We start from the raw sequence: 27,393 nt of genomic DNA on the forward strand, positions 1-27,393 counted from the left end.
TTGAATTTTCCTGCTGCCTCACATGAAATGCAGTCCCTGTTATGTGGTACAGTAAATAATGTTTAACAATTAATAAGCATACACTTCTGCTGAGGAAAGGGCCAATAAGAACTGTCAGAATGGAAGGCTACAGTGCCACCAGTTCCACATTGCTTGTGTAGTGTTGGCCTTATGCCACACCTACACTTAAATTGCAAATTAACAACAGGTATCAGTGAAAATAAAAAATTAATTTAAAAAGCAAACAATTTTTTTATCTTTACTTAAAAACATTCAGTTAATGTTATTTTCAGTGAACAAAAATTTTAAATATTTTTCACTGTACTGCACTATAATAAATATATTCAGTGTCACAACTGTTCATTCCATTTTCATATTTTAAGTACGCCACAATCACTACTATTTTTCATTAACTGTGTGGCAGTTTCTATGCCTTTACACGCTCTGATAAGTTGCTGATGGCTGGCACACCAGAGAATTGATTCTCACTCACCAATGCGCAGTAAAGCCTTACAATCAATTAATGACCGACATTTCACATATGTAGCTCTCATACCTATGAGTTTCCTGCATATGGTTAATAACACTCTTTTCACTATATAAATACTTTTTAAAAAGAACAGCTAATTATAAAGAGGCACACTCTAACATTAATCGTCTTGGATTATAGGCACTGATAAATATCAACTCCTTGCGCCCATCTTCGGATAGTCCTCTTTCATTTTGTATCCATCGTCTGTCTGCGTAATAGTCTAGGCAGCTATGGATCTCCTTATCACTGTATTCAGGCACATGGATTGGAACAAATGGATCCAGATGCTCAAAACCCTGAAATGTATAGAGCACACAGAACCATGACAAAAAAGGGAAAAAAGAGAACAAATTTAGTAGTTGGGCAGTAAAACACAAAGAAGTGCACGTGACATGACAGATGCTGTTGAAGTGTTCTCAGTTAATGGTTAAATAGGGAAAAATCAGAAATCCATGAATTTCACTTGATCGTGCTAACAAATTTATTTGTAGGAAATATAAAAAAGAACTAGTCTTCCCATGTGCCATTATTTAAGTATCAAATACCTAGAGTGGAAAGACAGTGATCTATTTAGTGAACTATTTGTGCCTATTCCATTTTCTGTTTCAATTTTTTTTTACTAAAGAAAGACAGCATGACATGCAGTTTGATGTTATCTCAATAATATTTATATTCAGTATGCACAAAACAGCAGCAAAAATTACACTACACTTAAAACAGTGTTTACATAAAATGTAACCAACCTCTTTCCCAAGCAGGTTTACAGGTAAATCACTCTGTCGTCTCTCCCCATAAGCGAGAAGTTTATCTACAGTGAGAACTATTGCACCATTGCACTGAAATTACAAAATTAATCAAAATTTTGTCACATTATTATGCTTACAGCGCTATTATAAACAGTAAATTAATAAAATTATACCCAGTCAAACTTTGTGATGTTTAACAATGCTTCAGTTAGAGTTATATTTGATGGAGGAACAGCTTTCTTTGTCTCTGAAAAGACACGAGTTGTGGGGTAGAAGAATGCATTGAAGCCATCAATGACAACAAGAGTCTTGCACCTGAAACAAAATAACGAGCAGGATATAATGGAGTTTTTTTTTAATTTTTTCTTTAACTATGATTTCAGTATGTTCCAATTTACCTCCCAGCAGTTGAGTGTAATTTAATTTCTTCTGCAATTACACTGACAATGTCACAAGCATACTTTACTCGGTTAATTCCCAATTCAATCAACTCCATCAAGGGTGCATCTTTACTTGTTGATTCTCTTTTACTCCACGTAAGATCCCTCGATACCCTGAGCTGCAAATTAATTCATATATTTATGAATCTAACAAAAATTTGGTAAGAAAATTTCTATACAAATAAATAATCACTAAAAGAGCGTGAACCTCTTACAAACCCCTCCCATCGAGCCCTAGAACTGTGTTTGAGATAACAGCCTAAGTATGTCAAATAATTAAATTGTAGAAGTTGAAAAGTTTTTTTGCCAATGGCCTTGCTGCAATGGTAGCACCGGTCACCATCAGATCACCAAAGTTAAGTCTGTCAAGCTTAGCTAGCACTTGAATGGATGACTGCCCAGGTCTGCTGAGCAATATTGGTGAGCAGGATGCTCTCAGCCCTTGTAAGGACAATAGAAGAGCTACTTGACTGAGACATTGCAGGTCCAGTCACGAAAGCTGATGATGGCTGGGAGAATAGTGTGCTGACCACATGCCCATTCATATCTGCATCCAGTGATGCCTATCACCTGAGGTTGATACAGCCTTCTAAGGCCTGCTTGGACAGATGGGGAGAGGGGGGGAGGGAGAGGGAGAGGGAGGGAGAGGGAGAGAGAGAGAGAGAGAGAGAGAGAGAGAGAGAGAGAGAGAGAGAGAGAGAGAGAGAGAGAGAGGTTTCTTTGTGGGCCGTGGACTGGTAACGTGTAAAGGACATTTTATTTGTGGAAGGTCTATGAAATCCTCATACTAACAGAGACTTTCAATAATATTTTTTGTGCATGTATATAGTGTTTGTTTAAAAATGTTATTTCCTTTTCTCTATTTTAACGACAAGTGACTTAAGAGTAGAACTAGCTGTAGCTCCAGAAGACACTGTTTGCCGTTACCTGAGAAACTGAGAAAATGATGGCAAATCTGAATTGAACGCCTGGTTTAGGATTTGAACCTAGCTCTCACCAAACACATGTCCAGTGATTTATGACAGTGCCTCTCCAGTTTATGCACTTCACGTGATTCAACATGATCCATATTTCTCTTTGTGGTTGATGGTCACAACACAATGTTTGAAATATTGCGTTTTCAGAAAAAGTGAAATATTTCCTTCAGACAGGTCGGTGTTGGCATTTGAACAAGCTAAAAAGAAGGAACTGGTTAGTAGGACATGTTCTGAGGCATCAAGGGATCACAAATATATCATTGAAGGGCAGTGTGGAGCTGACAGCACAGTTAAAGACCCTTATGATAAACACAAATTTACTGCAAAATAGTGACACAACTAGTCCATAAATGTAGTAAAGGATGGTAGAATGATTATCCACCAAGAGTATCCTGCCGTGCTACATATCTCACATAGAAAATATTAATTCAACGGTTCATTCTGAGTTACACAGATTCCTTCTCAATTAAGATTCTCCAGGGATGTAGTACAACTCAAGGCACTGTACACACTATGTAACTTGGCACCTGGGGGTGGTAGGTGCAGTTGAATGATCCCTGCCTCCCAGATACTCTCTTCCCGCAGGGCAGGCAAGATGTAAATCAAATATGCACTGGTTTTATATAGTCAAAATTTTCATTAAATGAAACAATGGAAATCCAGGATGGACTGTAACAATATTATGAGAAGTTAAGTTGCTACTCACCATATAGCGGAGATTCTGGGTCGAAGATAGGCACAACAAAAAGATTTTCACACTCAAAGCTTTCGGCCAATGGCCTTTGTCAACAATAGACACACATCCACACACACATCCACTCATGCAAACGCAACTCGCACACATGACTTGTGTGTTGCATTTGCGTGTGTGCGTGCGTGCGTGTGTGTGTGTGTGTGTGTGTGTGTGTGTGTGTGTGTGTGTGTGTGTGTCTATTGTTGACAAAAGCCATTGGCCGAAAGATTTAAGAGTGAAAATCTTTTTGTTGTGCCTATCTGCGACTCAGCATCTCCACTACATGGTGAGTAGCAACTTTCCTTCTCATAATATTGTTATTTTCGTTAAATGATGTGATATAATCAACACTGAAAAACTGTTTCTGCAAATCACAAAATACTGCTGCACAATGTAATGTGAACAGTACTATTTGCTAATTAAGGTTGGCTATGAGCAAAAACAAGTCAAACCAGCTGACTTCACTAATTTCACTGGTCTCAGCAGTTCCTGTGACAAGTGCCTCTTATCATACTTCACACATCAAAACTCCATTCATAAATCTTGGTATTGTACAATTTCCAAACTAAGACACCAAATAAAGGACATTTATTAAGTTAATTAAGCAGGAATGTCATCCACAGTGTGAACAAGACAGATCAAGGCCTTCAGTATGTAGCAGATGTAGTAATGCATTAAAAATACTGAGTAACATTCCTCTTTATCTTCAAAATTAATTTTTATGTTGACATTGTTTAACAGAGCAAGGTAGGATTATCTTACTTGGTCCCATACCAGTCTTGAAGCCAATAATATTTTTCCCTTTTCTGATTCTGTTCATTACTAATGCATATACTACGTGTACACAGAATTACCAGATTCTTATTCATGCAGTATTTTTCAAAATTTCATTATTCACAGTATAATTAACCAATTATTGATGACAATGGTACATTTAGTTCACATGGAAACATTTTATTTTAAGTAATATTAATAATTTACTACACCTGTAAACCAAGTGCTCATAAAAATTCCATCCACCTAAAAACCGCTTGTTTCCAGATTGACATGTTGTTGTTGTGGTCTTCAGTCCTGAGACTGGTTTGATGCAGCTCTCAATGCTACCCTATCCTCTGCAAGCTTCTTTGTCTCCCAGTACTTACTGCAACCCACATCCTTCTCAATCTGCTTAGTGTATTCATCTCTTGGTCCACCTCTACGATTTTTAGCCTCCACGCTGCCCTCCAATGCTAAATTTGTGATCCCTTGATGCCTCAGAACATGTCCTACTAACCAGTCCCTTCTTTTTAGCTTGTTCAAATGCCAACACCGACCTGTCTGAAGGAAATATTTCACTTTTTTTGAAAAAGCAAAATTTCAAACGTTGTGTGGTGACCATCAACCACAAAGAGAAATCTGAAATCAATATCCTGGCATATCTTTTGTATATCTTTGACTTTTCTTCAGTTTCTATTTTCTCCCATGTCTTTCACATATGTTTACTGTGTCTACTGAATACTGTAATTTGGATAATAAGTTGTTGGGATTTGTTCTACTCTTCATCCAGCACATTACCTGAATCCCACATTGCTGACCCTAATGATCATGAAGACCTTGACACTCAATCAGTTTTTTCAATGACTACAATGTGTTTTTGGCATCCACCACAAGCTAGCAATTCAGTGCTGTTCTGATGTTTTGCCTTTCATCATATACATGAGATTTTTCAACATGGTTTATCTACTTGGCATATACAGTGCACAATAGTGATACTGTTTTCTTCCATTGACTATTTTGACTTGTGTGTTTTCCTGTAGTGTAACTACACAACAAATAATGACACTCTTCATTTGTTGTTGCTACAGGACCTGTTGTTACTGAGAATTGTGCCCCAAACATACAACATGTCACCAACAGTGTTCACTGGACTGCACACCACAGTGGTGATGCCAAATATCATTCGCTGGACAGCTCATCATTGCAAAGTTTATTTATTGCACAATGTTATTTACTACACACAATGGCTTGTCCACCATTTCCAACGCCATACCCAGTGCTTTCACAGAACATTCTGTGTCCGAACTGTGGAGCTCCAGTGCAACACTCAGTGCAAGATACTGTAGAAACGTAATAAGAATGTGAAGCACACTGCAATCGCACACCCTAACCCATGATGGCACGATCTTGTGCAACATTCCATGCATGAGGCCATCTATTTTCTGCACTCAATCCCACACAGTTATCGTTCATGTCAACCACAGCCATGGCTGTGCCTGTCGTAAGGGGCTGCCCACTTCTCCATTCCTCGCCCCTTCCACAAGGGTCCCACGTGACACATCACATCTTGCAATGACACCGATAATGGAATCAATGATCACAGCCACATTGACACCACAACAGGCACTCACATTACGTGCCACCATGAAGGGAAATGCACTCGGTGACCACAGCCATCGAAGCCACACTAATCTGGTGTTCGCATTACATTCTGCGAATGGCGACTGTGCTTCGGCATCACCCACTGCCCCCCACCCCTCCATTGGACTCTTGGGTGATCCACCGTGCAACACCTTCTCATCATACCCACACTCTGCAAGACTGATCACTGCTGCTACGCCGGTTGACTCTGTCACCACATCCCCTAAGTTTGGTTCCTTATGTACTGCACCACGATGACCTCGGGTGATAATCCTGCTGGAGAAACCACACTACTCAATCACGATTTTGCCACTCACAACCATTCCCTGCCGTCAAAACCTGTCAAGCCTGCTATTGCCACCATTTTGTCCAGACAACCTCCAAACATTGTTTACAATTGTGGAAATTTGTTTGCCATTAACAACATGATGCAAGATGCCAACATTTAAGTGGCTACTGTGTGGTTATCAGTGACATTATTGTTGCACCACTGACTCACGATAAGTACAGTGCTGTGAATTCAGCACTCATGTAACAATTTTTGCCTGCCTGCATTGTGCCACCTCCACAAGTTTACTATAGCTAACAGTATCAACACATCCCCACTGTGTATGACACACACCACAGTGCTACAACTGAGTCTGCCCAGACCCACTGAATGCTGCCGATGGTGACATCACAGATGCTGCCCAGCAACCCAGGATTTGCTTGGTCAACATAAACAATAACATGCAGCCCCAAGTCATTCCTACTGTGTGTGATGCCCACCACCATCTTCACTGTAGTCCATCTGGACCCACAAGAGTGCTACTGACAGTGACGTCACAGTCACTGTCCAGCAACTGGACCTTCACGCTGTCGACACAAACAGAACATGTCGGGCAACGGTGCCCTCTACGCTGGTGCACTCATGCGGGAGGAGTTTGTCACCAGCATGCTCCACAAAAACAAGCTGCGTGCCCATTCTTCCTGTGTTGCTGACATTGGGTGTGTCTATTTCCCGGCTTGGCTCTTATCTCGCTGCCTTCTCACTTCACACTGCAGCAATTCTTCACGTCCCTCACTGACTACGACTGCTGTCAAATAACATGCTCCAGGCTGTGCTCACAAATGGGCGAACATTTAATATGACTCTGCAGTCAGTTCCAAGCTGTTGCACTCGACTGACACAAGTTCCAAATTCGACGTGCCTCGTGTTTTGATTCATTGATGGCAAATGGGCACTCACCATTGGCTCTTCCCAAACCCGACAATGGCCTCATTCCTCTTCACAGTTTGACGCCCTGGGTCTCATCTATACCCTCCCAAGCTGCCTTTAATGGACATTCTCCATGAATTCCAGGTGACACTGTTGCGCCACACAATAATTACTCTCCACATCACATATTCCTTGATTATGCACAACCACTGATGAAACCGATCACCTTGATTTCACTAGTCCTTCCAGATCTATCGACAACTCAAGCCCAGTGACTCATGGATATGAACATGCTGACCAACCTAACCCAGACTACAATCAGCCACGCTAGTTTTGTCCTCCCTGGTTACCACGTACTCACCAACTCAATTTGCATGGTGCCATATACAGCAAGACATAGCATGTTCCATCCCACCTATGACAAGCATCTCAACTACACATCATAAGATTGGCTGTTCATGTCTTCCCTTGCCACCACATGCCAATGCCGTGCCATTCGATGACGCTGCCTGCTACCATTACTTCAACAAATGCTCCACACCGATTGTTCAACTCATCACTTTACCGGTCGAGTTTCCCTTCAACCACTCTACAAATGATGCCCCGACATTGCTATGTTGAGCTTGAACAATGGACTACTGCCACGTCGGTTAAACTGCAATGCATGTGCCACACTACGTCACAGCATCCACTGTGTCACTGGTACGCAAGGCTATAGTCCAAGGATGTTTCTGCCATTGATAAAACCCCAACATCCACTCCTCCTGCATTGCAGCAGTTCAGTGTGGCCGACCTCGTGATGACACACTCTCAGTCTTCAGCCTCACCCTCTTGCCATATTCACCATGCTCCATGCTACCGAGGGACTGTGAGGCACCCTCTGTGGTGAACATCAATCACAAAGAAAACTCTGAAAGCCATAACTTGGCATATATTTTGTAAATCTTTGCTTTTTTCTTAGTCTCTGTTCTTCCACCTTGTCCTTAATATTGTCACATAGAAGAAGATGTAATCAGATGAATGACAAACACTAATTTCGCTTAACGAAGGTTTATTTTGCAATTGCACATACAAGAGCATGGAGCGAACTGACTCTGGCCAGAACACATACAGTATATACAGCTACAGAACATTCCAGTACAATGATGCTTGATATTTGTGGATACTTCTAGAATGTACTCGGACCGAATATAGAAATTAAAATTGTACATTTCAGGTGAGTTTTGAACTCACAACCCTCCATGCAACAATTTACTATCATAAGCACTACACCACGGCGCTACCCAAGTTCTTCTGTGACATTGCTCCCTCCTTAAGATAACAATGTCTCGGTGTTACATCCTCCTAGTCCGGGAATGAGTCATCGTTCCAGCTTATTCCGACTCCCTATGACTGATGCTCGCCCTGGCGGTGATCTTCTTAGAACTTATTTTGCTCTTACACTCTTCGTCACCTTGCCGCATGTTGCCTGTCGCTGGAGCTTGAATTTACCCTGGGTGGCAGGATCCTTGTAGGGCTTCATTCAAAGGACATGGACCGTATCGCTGATCTTGCGCCGGGGTCTAAATCTTGAACTTCATAGGTAACATCAGACAACTGTCTTACAACCTTATAACATCCAAAGTAGCGCCTGAGGAGTGTCTCAGAGAGACCAACATTGCAAATAGGAGTGAAGATCCAGACAAGGTCACCAGGCTGGTAGATAACAGGGTGGTGGCTCGCGTAATACCTTCAGTGGTTGTTTTCTTGAGCCTGCAGCATGCAGAGTCGAGCTAACTGCCGGGCTAACTCAGCTCTGGTTAACACCTGGCCGATGTAGTCGTTGTCCATGTCATCAGGCTGTAACGGAAACACAGTGTCCATTGTCATAGGCACCTCATGCCCAAGCACCAGGAAATGGTGTAAATCCCATGGTGTCTTGTTTGGCAGTGTTGTAGGCAAAAGTCATGAAAGGTAGCACCTCATCCAATTTGTTCTGCTCAACATTGACGAACACTGATAGCATGTCAGCCAAGGACTTATTAAGGCATTCAGTAAGCCCATTGGGATGCAGATGGTAGGCAATCGTCATGTGATGAGTAATGTTGCACCGGCGGTTTATCTCTGTCACAAGATTCAATTGAAAAACTTTCCCTCAATCCATAATTAATGGCCTTCGGGCACAGTGTTTTAATACAATGTTTTCCACGATGAATTTGGCTACCTCGGATGCTTCGGCTGTTTTCACGGCTTTTGTAATGACATTACATGTCATATAATCAGTGAAAACAATAATCCATCTATTGCCACTAGCAGACAATGGAAATCATCCGAGAAGGTCAATCCCAACATGCTGGAAAGGTGTTTCGGCTGGTGAAATTGGTGAGAGTCAACCAGGTGGTTTCTGAGGAACTGCCTTTCTCCTCTGGCACTCTTGACAGTGCGACACATAGTGACAGACACTCCTAAATAAACCTGGCCAAAAAAATCTCTTGCGGATTCTATTGTAGGTTTTAATAAATCCTTAATGTCCGGCCTTATATGTGTCATGGAATTTCTGTAGAACATCTAAGCACATATGTTTAGGAACCACTGGTAGCCACCTCTTTCCAAACGGATCAAAGTTTTTCTTGCAAAGTTATCTATTAACTACCTTAAATTGTCCTTTCACATCCTCTGACCGATTTAAAGCAAGCATCATTTGAAATATCTTGGCGCCCTTCTTCTGCTCAGCAGAGAGATCTTGGAGTGCACCGAGACAGTCACTATCTTCATCAAAGTCTTGATGGTCTTGCACACAGTTTCTTGAGAGACAGTCGGCATCTTGGTGTTTTCTTCCACTTTTTTACACTATGGTAATGTCATACTCTTGAAGACGTACTGCCCACCTGGCGAGTCGTCCTGTTGGATCCTTAACACCAACAAAGTGAATGATGGTCCGTAACAACTGTGAATGGCCTTCCATAGAGATACAGTCAAAATCTGCACATGATCCAGATCACAGCAAGACATTCTCTTTCTGTAGTTGTGTATTTTCTCTCGGCTTTTGTAAGTGCCCTGGAGCATAGGCTATAACCTTCTCTTTTCCATCAGAAATTTGCACCAGAACAGCACCAACCCCATACCCACTAGCATCCGTGTGTAGTTCTGTAGGTGCTCTCTTTCATCATACAGACCAAGTACAGGGTAAGTCATCAGAGCTTTTCGCAGCACATCGAATGAATCTTGTTGAGCACCACCCCAGATGCCTTTAGCATCAGCTTTTAACAACTCTTGGAGTGGCCTGGCTTTGATACAAAAGTCTTTGATAAAACAACGGTAATAAGAACATAATCCGAGGAAGCTTCTCACACATCTCTAATAATAGGAAATTCCGTTATAGATCTCACCTTTTCTGGGTCTCGCCGCACACCTTCATTTAACACTAGGTGGCGAAGTATTCTGATTTCTTTTGCTCCAAAGAGACACTTTCTTGGATTAAGTTTCAGTCCGTCTTGTTGGAGACACTTAAGATAGGCTCTCAGTGTTTTCATACATTCATCAAATGTGTCTGAGAACACTATAATGTCATCTAAATAACAATGACACATCGTCCACTTCAGGTGATGTAGAAGATTATCCATCATCTGTTCAAAAGTTGCTGGTGCAATACACAAACCAAATGGCATTACCTTAAACTCATACAGGCCCTCAGGGGTGATGAATGCAGTTTTCTCATGATCAGCCTCATCTACTTCAATTTGCCAGAACTCTGAGTACATGTCCACAGTTGAGAAAAACTTAGCCCCCTTCGGATAATCTAGTGACCGTCAATTTGTGGAAGAGGGGAAAACATCCTTTTTAGTTATCTTATTAAGCTTCCTGTAATCAACACAAATGCAACAACTACCATCCTTCTTCCTGACGAGAACCACTAGTGACGACCATGGGCTCTGTGAAGGCTGAGTGATGTCATTCATCATCATTTTCTCTACCTCGCCGTGAATTATTCAACGTTCCGTTGCTGACACATGGTATGCTCTCTGGCTTATTGGTTGATGGTCTCCAGTGTTAATCCGGTGTTTCACCATTGATTTGGCTAGTTTGCTCTTCATCTGGGATTGAAGCATTCAGAGAACTCTTGAAGAATGGCAAGTAGTCCTTAATGAGTCCTGTTAATAGTCAAGCTAGAAGATCTTGGCTCGCAGTGGTAGCACTAATTTCGCCTACAGACTTGGCGTGGGAGTTAACAGCTCAGTGTTTGCTATGCACATGCATCTTGGAAGGATCTGCAGTTCTCGGCGACAGTTAACTATCCACAATTCACTGATTCCGTTTTTAAACAAGACGACAGAAGCTGGGATAACCAAGTTATGCTTCAGTGGTATGCTTCTCTTACAGTCCACTACAAGATACATGGGTTGATGCATTGCATGACACGACAGTTGCCTTTCCAGTGCTGACTGCAGGAATGATCACTTCATCCAGCACACACACGCATCTTCCTGTCCACAGTATCGTATCTCGTCTAGCATAATCTTCGAGTGATCACAATCTATAATTGCCTTGTAAGCTTTCAAAAAGTACCATCCAAGAATGACATCATCACGACTCTTGTAAGACGAAGAATTCTAAGGGCTGTGTATGGCCACTTATACCCACACAAATGGTACAGTTTGCTGTAAGTTTTACAAATTTACCATTAGCCACCTTCAGCAGAGTTATTTTGCTGTCAACAAACATGATTTTCTGCAACAGGCGACACCAATACTCCGAAACGACTGAATATGATGCACCAGAGTCCACAAGAGCTTGGGCTGGTTGGCCATCCATGAGGATATCAGCGTAGTTTTTGTAGTGATCGACAGCGGAGGATTTTTCTATTCAGCGGCCTCATCTCCAAGGAAGGTCGCACCATTTAGTTTTCCAGGTTGCGGAGGCTAGGTGATCGGCTGGAGTTTCAAAACGGTGATGGAGACCTTGATTGGCATATTGGGGAGCGTCCTCCCCAGCAGTAACTTGCGGCGATGGTGACCTATGTCATCCTGCACCCACATCTTCTTGTTCATCTTCATCATCGCAGAGTTAGCATCGGCTAAGATCGGTCTGCTGTCTTCTGGCATGGGCATCATCAAATATACCACCGTCTTTCTCGACAACAGCACACCACATGTCCCGTTCATCCACAATGGAAACATACTGGTTGGTCATCCTGGGTCCTCCAGACGTCAGTCTTCCTTGGTGCCCAAACAGCTTCCTTGTGTGGCATTGTAGGAACGTAACTCTGCCTGGGACTTGACTTTTTCAACGTTTTAAAGGGAAATGAAGGACGAGAGATTGGGTTCAATGTCTGTTCGACTTCCTTCCTTATGACCTCTTGAAAGATCTCAGCTTTTTGCTCACCATGCAATCCAAGTGCCTTCTGAACTTACTCTCTCAATATCTGATGAAGAACACTTGAGAAAACAGTTGCTTCCTCCATCACAGTTATCAATACGACATTTGGAAGCCATTCAAACTTCTTGCATTGTCTCGATATACTGGCACCATTTTATGAAGTCATCTGCTTTCTAAACCTCCTTCAGGAGTAGGGATTGATACATGTCCTCAGCAAACCCTTCGTGCTATGTGCAACCTTATTTTCCTCCTTCATTCTAGGATACACTATTTCACACAGCTCCAACACGTCTTGAATGTAGGATGCTGTGCCCTGCACTTTAATTTATCTTCAGCCTTGCACTTATGTTGTTGTGTATCACGGAAATACATGCGCAGTGCTGCCTGGACTATTCCCCAGCTTGTGAACTTCTCCTCGTTGTTCTCATACAATTGCTTGGCAGTGCCTTCTAAGTAGAAAAACACGTTAGCCAAACACATAGTGTCATCCCATTTGTTAGATTTAGCTATACGCTAATATACCTTCAGCCACTTGTTTGTATCTTGACCATCATACTCAAAGAACCCGGAAGGATGTCTCATGTGATGGCACAAAGATGCTGTCATCATAATGTCCTCTTCTTCTTCTGTCTCTGGTAGATTGCGATCTGTTGAATATGGCTCGAACTCAGCTATTGTTATACCTTTGCATAAAAAATGGGATAGATCTGATGTCAAAAATTACCATACAATCTCCCTTCTAACAGCTTTATCCAAAATTTTTGAGAAAGTAATGTATTCACGAGTAGCTTCACATATCTGTAAAAATGAAGTACTAACGAAATGTCAGTTCGGTTTCCAGAAAGGTATCTCAACAGAAAATGCCATATATGCTTTCATCAATCAAATTTTGAATAATCTGAATAACCGAACACCACCCACTGGGATTTTTTGTGATCTCTGAAAGGCTTTTGATTGTGCAAATCATGAAATTCTGCTAGACAAGCTCAAGTATTGTGGCATGAATGGGACAGTGCACAAATGGTTTAATTTGTACCTAACAGGAAGAGTGCAGAAAGTTGAAATAAACAGCTCACATAATATGGAAAGATCAGCACATTCCTCAAACTGGGGAACTATCAAGAATGGAGTTCCACAAGGGTCGGTCTTGGGTCCTTTGTTGTTCTTAATATATATTAATGACTTGCCATTCTACATTAATGAAGAGGCAAAGTTAGTTCTCTTTGCTGATGACAAATAAGAATTAACTGATGAAATTGTCAATAACGTCTTCCAGAAAATTACTAAGTGGTTCCTTGTAAACGGACTCTCACTGAATTTTGATAAGACACAGTACATACATTTCCGTACAGTAAATGGTATGACGCCATTAATAAATATAGACCTTAATCAGAAGCATATAGCTAAGGTAGAATATTCAAAATTTTTAGGTGTGTCCATTGATGAGAGATTAAACTGGAAGAAACACATTGATGATCTGCTGAAACGTTTGAGTTCAGCTACTTATGCAATAAGGGTCATTACAAATTTTGGTGATAAACATCTTAGTAAATTAGCTTACTACACCTATTTTCACTCACTGCTTGAATATGGCATCATATTTTGGGGTAATTCATCACTGAGGAATAAAGTATTTATTGCACAAAAGTGTGTAATCAGAATAATAACTGGAGTCCACCCAAGAACATCCTGCAGACATTTATTTAAGGATCTAGGGATATTCACAGTAGCTTCTCAGTATATATACTCTCTTATGAAATTTGTTATTAACAATCAAACCCAATTCAAAAGTACAGCAGTGTGCATAACTACAATAGTAGGAGAAAGGATGATATTCACTATTCAAGATTAAATCTAGCTTTGGTGCAGAAAGGGGTGAATTATACTGCCACTAAAGTCTTTGGTCACTTACCAAATAGTATCAAAAGTCTGACAGATAACCAACAAGAATTTAAGAAGAAATTAAAAGAATTTCTGAATGACAACTCCTTCAACTCCATACAGGAATTTTTATATATAAATTAAGAAAAAAAGAATAAACAAACAAACAAAATTAAAAAAAAATTAAAGAAACAAAAAGTAAAAAAGTGGTTATATTAACTTAATTATGTTGTTAAATTAACTTAATAATTTAATGTATTGGAAAATTTGACTTGTTCCACATCATTACGGAATATCGTATTCATGATCCATGGAACTAGTATTAATCTAATCTAATCTAATTAAACTTCAAGATGATGTAGCTTACCAGCCCATGTTAACATACAGATGCTCACATATTCTCAAAAGCTGATTATCAAAACTGAACTTTGTACCAATAAATTAGAAGAGAAATGAAAAGCAAATTCTATAGTCTTCTGTAAATTATCTAATAACATTTCACACATTTAGTAGACACAGGAGGAAGGTTAGAGAAGTCATTCGATGTGGCAGAGTCATATGAAACATCTTGTTACATTATAATTGGTAATTGCCATCTAGAAACAATGAATAACCCTAATAATTTAATGAAAGCTAAAAACATTCCTTCGCACTTCCTCTTCTGTAAAACCCTACATACAGGACAACCTTCAGGAATATGGAATGAGAAGCAGCCACTGCAATCTACTGAAACTGATAATTTTTGAAATTACTTCTATATTACTTTATATATGTATATTAGGAGCAAAGCTACTACTTTGATTTGAAAATAAGTAAGTAATAAATAAAAAAAATAATTATCTTCCTCTTACACTACTTACCTACTATTTCTTCTATAAAATTCTTCTACCAAATCATTTATTCAATTTTCCACAGAACTCTATCATGCATATACATACTGGTAAAATTAAAACCTGTTTAATGATAACATAGGGTTACGCAGATTTTATGTCCTAGAGTGATAATATTCTGATAAATTATAGGAGTGGCTAATATAGTCCTAACATATGAGGAGTCAGATGCAATGGGATACAAGTGACACTTCCCAGAAAATGAGATAAGTGCATCTGGTGCATTCTAAGGCATGTAACATGGTTGCTCCCTGGTGAATGAAAAGAAAACTAGTTACAAAACATCACTAAACAGTTGGCACCAAAGAGATACAGGCGTTCTTGTGTCTAACAATACATGACAGAAAAGGTGGAACTCCCACAAATGTCGTCTTGTCACCTCTATACAACCAATCTCCTAAGTTTAAGCTTCCAAAATGCAAAAATCTTTTGAATTTGCTTCCATTTATCCCAGCTAACCATCATGAATTATTCTGCTCACTTTCACATGAAGACAGACAACCAAAAAGAACAACCAGTGATGACCCACTTGAAGAACTTAAAAAAACCACATGAAGAGAAAGACTTCCTGGAATCAGATTATTAATAGATTGTTTCTTGAAATTTACTGGCAGATTAAAACTGTGTGCCGGACCGAGACTCGAACTTGGGAACTTTGCCTTTCAGAGGCAAGTGCCCTACCATCTGAGCTACCCAAGCACGACTCGGTCTAGCACACAGTTTTAATCTGCCAGGAAGTTTCATATTGGCGCACACTCCGCTGCAGAGTGAAAATTTCATTCTAGATTGTTTCTTATTTTGTAGCACTATTTTACATGCTATACTAAGAAATTGAATTTACATAGGGTATAGTGATTTTTAATGTTGATATTATCAAAATAATCGTTTTGTAATACATGAGATCACTGACCAGGTGGTTCGAAATAGTTTCAATAATGGGGTAATGCATTGACAAGAATTCTTTCTTATCTTGTTTCGCTATTGTAAGCCACAAAAGAAATGGTATTCAAGTAGTGTTACAGAAATGTTCCTTGTTACAGCTCTAAATAGAAGTTTCATGATACTGAATTGTTAACAACCAATAATAAAGAGTTATAAAGTAACCATAAATCACATTCTTCTTAATTCACAATATACAACAAGCAAAGGAGTACAAGTGCATACGGATTTTACAATAGATGATATAAAACTAATCACTTGCTATTCCAACATGCAAAAATAAAGTGCACCAGAGTATTCTTGTGTCTAATATACATAAAAATTCTAAAATTCCGTTTTGAAATCTAAAGACAATTCTGAAACCTCGTGAACTTCAACTTCCATTTTCTCAAAACAACATGAAGTACACTTATAACCCTTTGCTTCTGACCCACTCGGATGCAATATATTCACATTACATGCACTTATAAACAGCAGAAACTGGAGCATAACCTGACATAAACATTTATGAAACAGTTTCACCTTTCAAAATCTTTATCAGAAACACATTGTCATTTTCTCCAGTTATTTTCAAGCACTTTGTACTCTCAGTTGTTTACCTCTCAGTTACTCATAAAGACCCTCTGAAATAATGAGATATCATATGTTTGATTGAGAACTGTAGCAGCTAAGAGTGCATGCAAGCCACCACCCATCTTTAATAGTTGCATAACAACTATGGTAAAAGTCTGCTATATGGATCTAGTTGTATTTTTGTCCTATTACTTTGTAAGAATATATTGTAATTATTAATGTGTGAATGTTAAAGTTTTTGAATATTTTGTAAACAAGATTTTTGTAAAAGTGAGAGAATGAATTCAAATATCTTGAGTCTATATCACATGATGAAACAAATGTGTGTTCATTATATTTTCACGGGTGGCGACTGGTGCCAAGCATATCTCGACAGAGATGTTTTAGAAGTTTTGATGCATACAGGTTGTTAAGTGGTGCATGTATGGATAAATGGCAAGAAATATTGTTCTACTGGCACAATGGTTTCGATGGATAAAAACAGATGGACCTGAAACGAAGTCAGTAGTCACGAATTAATAATTTGCCTTTGGAGAATAATAATCTTATCACAATAGCACAATCAAGAGAAAAGGTCCAAGGATCTTAACTGCCATGTAAAACAAAGTTGTCTCCAAACCACAACCATAACAGTATGTAGTGTATGTTTATTATTGGACTAGATATCTATCAGTTGCATATCCTTTGATAAACAGCACTCAGTATTGTTTTATTTTTTCACTCTGATCTCTCACTTAATGATGCTTAAAAACTGAACAATGACCAGACTTTATATTGTTATATTGTCATGAACTAAAACAGACAATTTTCAGTTTACCTGTCAAGTTACGCATAGCACACAAAGTAATGTAAGACGTCCATTACTGAACTTGAAAATGTGGAAGACGATGAAGGAATCAGAACCACTTTTTTTTATATGTTACTTATTTGATGTGCAATAAATGATACTTAGCTTTCATACATTCTTCCTAATAGCGGACTAGGTAATGAATTGTGTGGGATTTACAGAATAGGTGATTAGCTAAGATTTTATTAGCTCAAGGTGATCAACATTAGAACAATTATTCACTTTAGTATAAACATATTTATTATTATTATTATTATTATTATTATTATTATTATTATTATTATTATTACCATTTAATGCTATTGACTATAATTATTGAAGTTTATAATTAAACTTATTAATTAATTATGAATCATTGGGAGATAAAGAAATCCCTAAAAATTACTGTCTGATTGTCTAGCTATCTAAATTTTATATGGGTCATTAATTAAATAATTACATAAATGTCTAAAGTGAGTAAATAGTTAATGTTACACAGGCTGTCCCCATAAATGTTTCTGTCAGTTACACTGCAATTGCTGCTGTTGGGTCAAGTGAGTTCTAGTTGATTATTCAAATAGTAGAAAGATAGTAGGATAAAATACCAAATAAATTAACTTCTTATTCTGTAAAAATGCTTACATCAAGCCTGTTTAAGAGAGTACTGTTCTGCATTTTGAAATGAGCCAACCACTCTGCAGCATCTATTGGTAGATCCACGCAACCCTCCTTTGTCTGTGAATTGGCAACTTCTTTGGGCATGTTCAGCCAGTTTCGAACTGGTTCAAAAAGAAAAAAAAATGATTTCACAAAACAGGAAGTTCAAATATATCACTTATAAACAAAGAGAAAACAGTCACTATTGAAAGTTGTAACAATCTGGGTTTTGACCTGTTGTTATATTTTCAAGAATCACATGTGACAGCAACATTCTATTTCATCCACAGTTGAAAATTACAAGCTAATATATGTATCCTATATTCTTCATAGGAACAACCCCGATGTAGCACACGTTCATGAGTGTTGTCACTCTAATTAAAAATTAAATATTTTATGTTTTACTACCACTAATGAGACTTTAGGACCGTCTAAAGCACTGACAGACAGCAATGGTTTTGCTGATCAGGATGTAAATGCATATTTCTTATTTTTAATATCAGTGTACAATCACTTTCTCTGAACAGTTCTGTGCGTAACATTAAAGTTAGTTCTGACTGGTGCATATTGGCCTGGTTTGTAAATAGTCTCTCCATTTCTCCCTTGGATGTGAAATGCCAAAACACTTAAATTTTCTCTTTTTTAACAAATTTGAGAAACATGGTATAGCATCATTATAAAAATATCATCACATCTACTCAGTTGTGGCAGTGAAGTGAATATAGCAACTGACTTGTATTTGGAAGGTTGTGGTTTGATCCCGCGGAATCATTTCTTTGTTTGTTAGTGGTGATCTCCCTGTACAGGAGTGTTCAGTTACACATGTCACATAATTTAGCAAACCATCACTATTTCGTTGAAAATGCTGTGTGGTCAAAGGTGCATGCACTTTTCTTCAGGAACAAAGTGCCTACAATGAACAAAGTACTTCAAGCAGTAGATAATGACGATGAATTGCCTACTTCTAAAAGAACATTTCATAAACTGGTAAAGAATATTGGTTTTCAGCTCAAAAGTAGGAAATGAAATAGCATTATTACTGTTAGAGAGGATATTGTTTTGTGGAGGAGATGTTATCTCCAGCAGATTCAAAGTTCAGATACGAGAAATGGAAGATTTATTACCTAACAAAACACGGGTTAACGCAGGACACACACACACACACACACACACACACACACACACACACGTGCGCATGCACGCGCACGACTGCAGTTTCAGGCAACTGAAACCAACTGGTAGCAGCAGCACTAGCGCATAATGGGAGTGGCGACTGGATGGGGGTAAGGAGGAGGCTGAGGTGGGGAGGAGAACGGATAGTATGGTAGGGGTAACTGACAGTGAAGTGACACAGGTTAGACAGCGGGCACGGAAGAGATGGTGGGGGGGGGGGGGGGGGTGCAGCATTCTATGAGGGCATGACAACCAACAAGCTGTCTGTCCACATGAATGGCCACTGACAAACTGCGGCCAAGAAACAAGGGACCACCCTGTTACTGAGCACATTGCCAACATGACATCCTTCATTTAAATGACTGCTTCACAGCCTGTACCATATGGATCCTTCCCACCAACACCAGCTTTTCTGAACTGCACAGGTGGGAACTTTCCCTGTAATACATCCTACGTTCCCTTGACCCTCCTGGTCTCAACCTTCATTAGTCACTGTCCTCACCCACCCAGCCCCTTCCCTGCTCCCATTTCAGCACTACACAGATGCCATTCCACCATCACACCCAGTCTTTTTACTTCTCTCCTTCTCCACTATCCCCCCCCCCCCCCCCCCCCCGCCACTCCCGATCCTCACCATCTCTCTCCTGCCATCCATCTAAGCTGCGGCACTTCACTGTCTGCCACCCCAACCATACTATCCCTTTTCCTCCCCACCTCAGCCTCTTCCTTACCCCCATCCAGTCGCCACTCCCATCATGCGCTAGTGCTGCTGCTCGCAGTGTGGTTTTAGTTGCCTGAGACTGCAGTTGTGAGTGTGAGTTGCGGTGTGTGTGTGTGTGTGTGTGTGTGTGTGTGTGTGTGTGTGTGTGTGTGTCTATTGTTGACGGAGGCCTTACTGGCCAAAAGCCTTATTTGTGGCAGTCTTTTCGCTGTGCCTATTTACGAGTCAGCATCTCCACTATATGGTTTGTAGCAACTTGCCGTTCCATAATATTATTAATTAGTCTTTCCCTCTCATCCCGTACAGTAAGTCTCCCCTGACCAGCGATTCTGGTTGACTTTCCCAAAATATATATCTTTTCCTTTACCTCTCCAGTCCTTTTCCTTCATCCTTCATCCTTCTTCCATCCCCTTCAAGCCTTCTGCCTGAAGGAGCCATTGGCTCCAAAAGCTTGCCAATTACAACCAACTTTTATGTGTGTGTTCTGCTGCCACTTGGTGAATAGATTGTTTTATCTATCCAATTAAATAATTTTGTCAATAATTGATTTTTTGTTGTTGTTATAAAATGATTCATTGATGTACCACCCAAATTCAAGCCCTACAGTGTTAAAATTATGGACAATGCTTCATATCATAATTTGGATGTAGGCAACAAAAACATTGGAGGAAGGAAGACATTGTATATTGGCTACTGGAAAAGGGAGCACATGTTGATTCTACTGCAACTAAGCCTGAAGTACTGAAATAGGTTGAAGCTTATGTTGTAGATCAGTACAGTACTGATGAAACAGCACTGTTTGCTGGTCACACTGTTGTTAGCTTACTGCCATACCACTGCAACTTGAAGCCCCTAGAACTTGTCTGGAGACATGTTAAAAGATATGCCGAAAGAAATAATATGACATGTAAGGTACCAGATGTGCTTATATTAATGCAAGAGGCTCCATCGCATATCACTGACAAATGCTGGTTAGATGCAGAACAACACGTAATAAAAGAAGATGACAAAATGTGGCATTTCTATGGTTTCATAGATTGTGTTGTTCATTGGCTACTCATCAAAGTTGAAGGTATCTTCTTCAGATTCAGAGATTGAAGGAGTTTTTTATTTAATCATATGGCTAGGGTCCACCGTCAGGCAGACCGTTCGCCGGTTGCCAATCTTTCAATTTGATGTCACTTCGGCGACCTGCATTCGATGAGGATGATAGAACACCCAGCGCAACACCCAGTCCCTAGGCAGAGAAAATTCCCCGACCCAGCCAGGAATCGAACCCATGCCCAGAGGACAGACAATCCATCACGCTGACCATTCAGCTAGCGGGGGCGGACGTTTGAAGGAGTTCAGAGGTTATCGAGTGAGTAGTACCTTAAGTGACTTCAGTATTTCATTATAAAATGAAATCTCTGCAATATACTCTTAAATTCACTAATTGCTCTCACAGACAAATTATACTGTGTTTATCCACGTATTTTTTTAATATTCTTGTTATACTCTTTTTTTAAGTTATTAGCAGAGTATTACTCCATATTAATCTATCCCTTTAAAAATTTTAATAGCATTTCAAGCTTTATTATTTATCTGCTGTTTGATGATTTTGTTATTATCTGCAGGTGTAATGTTTGGTCTAATCTGTTAGCAAATGTTTTAATTGTAATACTTCTGATATGAATAATTTCAGTGTTCCAGCATTTAAAATACCTGTCTGAGAGAAGGGTTAAAATAAAACAATTGGAAACAGATTACATTAAACATTATTAACATTCAATTCTGAAATTTTGAAAAGAAACAAAAAGCTTCTGCATGATTATCTGCAGTTGCTCACATCCTTGCCATCTTGTTGGACCTGCTTCTCTGTTTAAAAGTGCCAGTAAAACATTGTGCACTGTGTTCTCTTCGCTGAGCACTGCGAGTGAGCTATGCTGCCACATAAAACATAAGGTTACTATTGTAATCCACTGAGGCTTTGCAGGAAATAAAATCCAATGAGGTAATAACACACATGGAAGAAAACACACCATAATGTTTACTTGAGGATTGTTTTTATAGAGGAAGGTCTTTCACATTCATGCTTCACACAGTATACATTCACTGACACCATTGAAGAAGCCAGGTTTACATGAGAAATCTTTTATGATTTGAAAGTGGATTTGACTACAAATCAGTGCCTTGAACAGTAGTCAACATTTATACGGATTCTTATCCTTCCATAACAAATGGCACTTTGGTCGTTCAATGAGTCAGTAAAGTCAGTGGTTAGAAAGTAATCAATTAACACTTTGATGCAAGTTAGTGTCCATTTGGATCAAGTTATCCAGTGAAAGATATAAAAGTTGCCCCCACCCCACTGGATGGAACAATTAACATTTGCATGTCATTTATCTTGTTAACAACATGTCTTAGAGAAATATCTCTTAACTTCCTTGGTTGTTGCAAATATGAACTGTGTTTACCAATCTACATTTGTTGGGTGTGTTTTTAGGATCACTGGCACACTAAATGCTTATAGTGACTTTAATAACAAACTGTGTTCAATTGTCTGTTTCTATAAACTACGAATTGTGAGATGAGGAGATTCATGATAAGTGTTGCCACTGAATATGTCACTGATTTTGCACTCTAGCCTGTTTATCTTGATAGTATATGACTGGAAGTGTTAATGAAGTGGTCATCACCCAACAGGTCAATTTCAAGTTAATAAATGTTTGACCAAGTGAAATTAAAAAACAATGGTGTTCCATCAAATATTGTATATAACATAGTTGAACACCAAGTAAGTTTTCGGTTTCAAGATACTTGTACTTCTACATTACTGAGAAGAACAAGAAGATGAGACTGGAACAAGGTTAGCACTGTTCCAAGTAGTGCTGCCGTGTTACGAAATGTTCTTGTTATGGCTCAGTGAAAAGAACTTATGAACCTAGTGGACAGTGGCACTGCTGTTCATAGAGACAGCGACCTCAAGAACAGTGACAGCATACATAAATAAAACTGTGTGTGGTACATTAGTGAAAAAAAGTGTTAGGGCGGTGAACATAACAATGTATATGGGATTAAAAAGAAGAAACAGAATTAGATGAGCTACACGGCATAGAAAGACCCAACAAGAAAGCTCCCAAATTGAAAAACAATCAATAAGAAAAGTGGGAACCAGCTGCCATCTTTGAAAGTAATTGCAGCCAGCAGAAGAGCAGAAATTGAAACACCAGCCAATGAGGACCCAACTGGGAGTTCGGATGTCAACACTGCAACCTGGGGTGGGGACGTGAGTTAACAGGAGTGACCAAGCAACAGTATCAACTAACATGCAAGAATTAAGGTAACATAGTCCTCCTACTAAGTGTTGTTCACTATTTGTTCAAAATGAGTGATAAAGTAGTGAAAGACAGTGTGCTTTAGATGAAGAGTAGGCAGTAGAAATTAAAAGTGTACCTTGTGCGAACAGTTGATTCAAGTCAGACTTAGATTCAATCTTGTTTGGAGAAGTGAATGATTGTCCAGTTATTGATGAAACATCAAGGGCTTCCCTACAGAGTACTGTGATACTGAAGTAGAGGGAAGTGAAGCAGGAGTAATGAGTGAGGTGGATGTAAAGCCAAAAATACAGGCAGAAAGATATTTAGAACAGGGAGCAGTAAATATTGATAATAATGAGTGGCTACTGAATGCATTGAGTAAATGAGCGAAAGAATCGTCCATGATCTTAAACACCATATAAAATGTGACATTAGTAATCCAGAGTTGGAGTCGGAACATACCAACAGTGACATTAAGAAGGAAGTTAGTGAGGTCATACTGATGGTCTGAACAAAAAGATGGGCTCAGTACAAATTTGTTTAGAAAATAAATTAGAAGAAATTACAAAAAATTTGGGTTAAAATTAGATGTTTTTGGAAATGAAATGAAAAGAAAATTAAATGGAAAACATTTGTAATAAGGGGATGGAAGTTGATGATTTTAATTATTACCAGGTTAAAGTTGCAGAAGGTATGCAAATTTGCTCTGGTAATGTTAGTGTAATGAATTGATTTATGATACTAAGCATAGAGGTAAGATCAATGTTCAGAATCTGGAGGTAGATGAGGAAATTGTTAATGTAAATACTAACGCATGTGATTACGCTGAAACAGAAGGTATGCAAGTAGTGAATGAAATTACTGATAAAATATATGGCAACGTGAATGAGTGCCAGTTTCAAAAAGAATGTAGAGCTTTAGTAATTAACTATGGTGTAAATGAGATGCAAATGGTTACGAATAATGTCAACAATGTTGAGATGAACGGAGCATAGGTAGGAAATGATGGTGTAGACAAAGTTAATGATCTTATTAAAAAGGAATGTAAAGCCTTAGTAATTAGCAATAAACTAAAGGAAATGAATTTAGTAAAGAGTGATTCAAGCAAAATTGTGAGAAAAGGTGTGCATGTTGAAGAAGAAAATATTGTTAAGGTAAATAAGCCTGTTGCTATATTACCTACCAGTAGTAGCTATTTCAAACATATAAGAAACTGATAATGAAGCAGACAGCATGCTGAATGTAATTTTCGATACACATGGGCTTATGACAAATTTCAGTGTGAATGCAATGTTTAAGGGAATTGTTTTTGTTAGGTGTGGAATGTTCAAAGATTTTGGGTGGAATGCAATATTTGCAGGTGATGTGAATAATACAAGTAAAATTTCACCCAGTGTTGCAAAATTAGATGGATGACCAGGGGGTCAGGGTAATTGTGTCTCTATGAATACATAGGAACTTCACTGAACTTTACTGAACACGCTATTTGGCAAACAGTGCCTTTCTCAGCTGGGTGATTTGATTCCCCCTTTTTTTTTAAATCACTCAATTTTCTAACAATTCCACCCATAGAATGCAAGAAAAAAATAATCATCCTCTACTATTTTCAGTTCTAATGTCTAAAAGTGTCAGGTCTGTATTTGTATTTTTCTATACACCAATAGGAGTATGGAAGCATATGATATGTCAGCTAAATTTTATGAAAAAATGTTTCCTACGTGGTCAGATTTAGTTATGGTGAAAATTACATAAATAATTTAAAAAATCTTTTTCAGCTCAATGAGTAGTAAAATTATATGCAACAAGTAATGCAAATGTTAAATAGCAGCAATAGATGAAAAATGTTGATCTCCTAGGTTTCATTTTTGTAAATGTTTGACATTAAATTTAAGTTATTTACTTTAACTAAGGTAAAACTAGATCCAGTTTGCTACACTAATGTCCCAGTTTCATAAAAACATATCACCATACTGCCCTTCAGGTTGAAGTACAAACTAAAGAAACTTAAGTGAATTTGGTTTAAAGTAAAGTAATACCCTCACCTGGTGCAATAAAATACAGTATACAGGGTGTTACTAAAAGGTACAGCCAAGCTTTCAGGATCCATTCCTCACACACAAATAAAGAAAACATGTTATGTGGACATGTGTCTGGAAACGCTTAATTTCCATGTTAGAGCTCATTTTAGTTTCGTCAGTATGTTCTTCCACCTACGCTCAATGGAGCACGTTATCATGATTTCATACGGGATACTCTACCTGTGCTGCTAGAACATGTGCCTTTACAAGTACGACACAACATGTGGTTCATGCACGATGGAGCTCCTGCACATTTCAGTCAAAGTGTTCGTATGCTTATCAACAACAGATTCGGTGACTGATGGATTGGTAGAAGCGGACCAATTTCATGGCCTCCACGTTCTCCTGACCTCAACCCTCTTGACTTTGATTTATGGGGGCATTTGAAAGCTCTTGTCTACGCAACCCCGGTACCAAATGTAGAGACCCTTCGTGCTCGTATTGTGGACGGCTATGATACAATATGCCACTCTCCAGGGCTGCATCAGCGCATCAAGGATTCCATGCGACGGAGGGTGGATGCTTGTATCCTCGCTAATGGAGGACATTTTGAACATTTCCTGTAACAAAGTGTTTGAAGATATGCTGATACTTTCTGTTGCTGTGTGTTTCCATTCCATGAGTAATGTGATTTGAAGAGAAGTAATAAAATGAGGTCTAACACGGAAAGTAAGCGTTTCTGGACACATGCCCACATAACATATTTTATTTCTTTGTGTGTGAGGAATGTTTCCTGAAAGTTTGGCCGTACCTTTTTGTAACACCCTGTATAAGCTTTTGTCTGTCAATAATGAGGGGGAGACGTTTGTTAATATTGAAGAAATTTTGTTGCTATAGTGTGGTTTTTAGTATAGCCATTTTTTTATAATAAAAGACAAAGCATGGACTTTTATGTTTAATTATTATGTAATGAAGGAATATATATTTTATATCAGCAACATGGATTAATGATAATGAAGCAATGAACTGACAAAGTATAAGTAAGGAATGGGTCAATGAAGTAATACTGTGATGAAATAATAACAGAATATATGGAATGATGATTGTAATGAAGTAGTAATGAGGTAAATGAAGCAGCAGCAATTATAAAACTTGTCTTTGCAGTATTTTATTTTGCAAATGCATTACTTTAATCAACAGGTTTGTACGGGAAAAATTTAAAGGGAAAGCGAAAAATTTAATGGGAAAGCAAACATGAGCAAGTAATGAAGTACAATTGTGGGCAAACCAATATGTTTTTGTAGTGACAAAACACCTATATGACTGGAAGCAGCAGTGAAATAATTTATCTAATCTGTGGCAATATAAGTAAAAAACCAAATGAATTCACAACTTATTTAACAGCTAATCAAACATGCACTATTTTCAAAATGTTATAATACTTAACTTATACTTAACTTAATCATGAAATAAGACCCATGTAAACTTGTTTCTATTTGAATGATTCCAAGTAAAGAGAAGTACACTGATAATTAATCAGTTTCAACAAATGAAGTAACTATATTGGAATATGACAGGAAAAAAAAACAAAAAAAAGTCTTTTTTTTCAGTTCAGCAAATATTGAGAATTTGAGTAATTCAGATTTTATTTCAAGAGAAGTGAGTGCTTAACAGTAGCTTCCATACCTTTAAATTAATTAACTGACAAATATATAAAAATGTTGTACACTCTTTTGAATATATGGACACTGCATACTATTGGAACCACAGGACTGACAAAAGTACTTGGAAAACAGACTCACAGCCTGGGCCACTGGAAGCTGGGGGTCGGACTCAAAACAAAAGTGTGGTTTGCAAAACTCAGCAATAAAGTGAATGATTAAATTTGTGAAGTGTATTTTGTTATTTATTGCCCAATGTTTCAAATTCTGAAAATTAATTTCTTTGTTCTACAAAAATTATACATGATATATATAAATGATACTAGAGAGTTTCTATTTGTGTGATGAAGAACAATGGCCAGGGGGTTTCTACTGGC

General features: G+C 38.7%; 1 protein-coding gene across 1 annotated transcript in view; it reads right to left on the minus strand.

The window, feature by feature from the left end:
• Positions 1–232: 232 nt before the first annotated feature.
• Positions 233–27,393, minus strand: part of LOC126272287 (28S ribosomal protein S29, mitochondrial) — an 87,680-nt gene continuing 60,519 nt past the window's right edge. The window contains exons 5-9 of the mRNA XM_049975047.1: positions 18,130–18,266; positions 1,677–1,837; positions 1,452–1,593; positions 1,276–1,368; positions 233–828 (exon numbers count right to left, since the gene is read on the minus strand). Coding sequence (XP_049831004.1) covers positions 628–828; positions 1,276–1,368; positions 1,452–1,593; positions 1,677–1,837; positions 18,130–18,266 — 734 coding nt within the window. The 3' untranslated portion in view covers positions 233–627. The remainder of the gene's footprint in view (positions 829–1,275; positions 1,369–1,451; positions 1,594–1,676; positions 1,838–18,129; positions 18,267–27,393) is intronic.

The sequence above is a fragment of the Schistocerca gregaria genome, chromosome 5 (genome assembly GCF_023897955.1).
Source record: "Schistocerca gregaria isolate iqSchGreg1 chromosome 5, iqSchGreg1.2, whole genome shotgun sequence".
Lineage (NCBI taxonomy): Eukaryota > Metazoa > Arthropoda > Insecta > Orthoptera > Acrididae > Schistocerca > Schistocerca gregaria.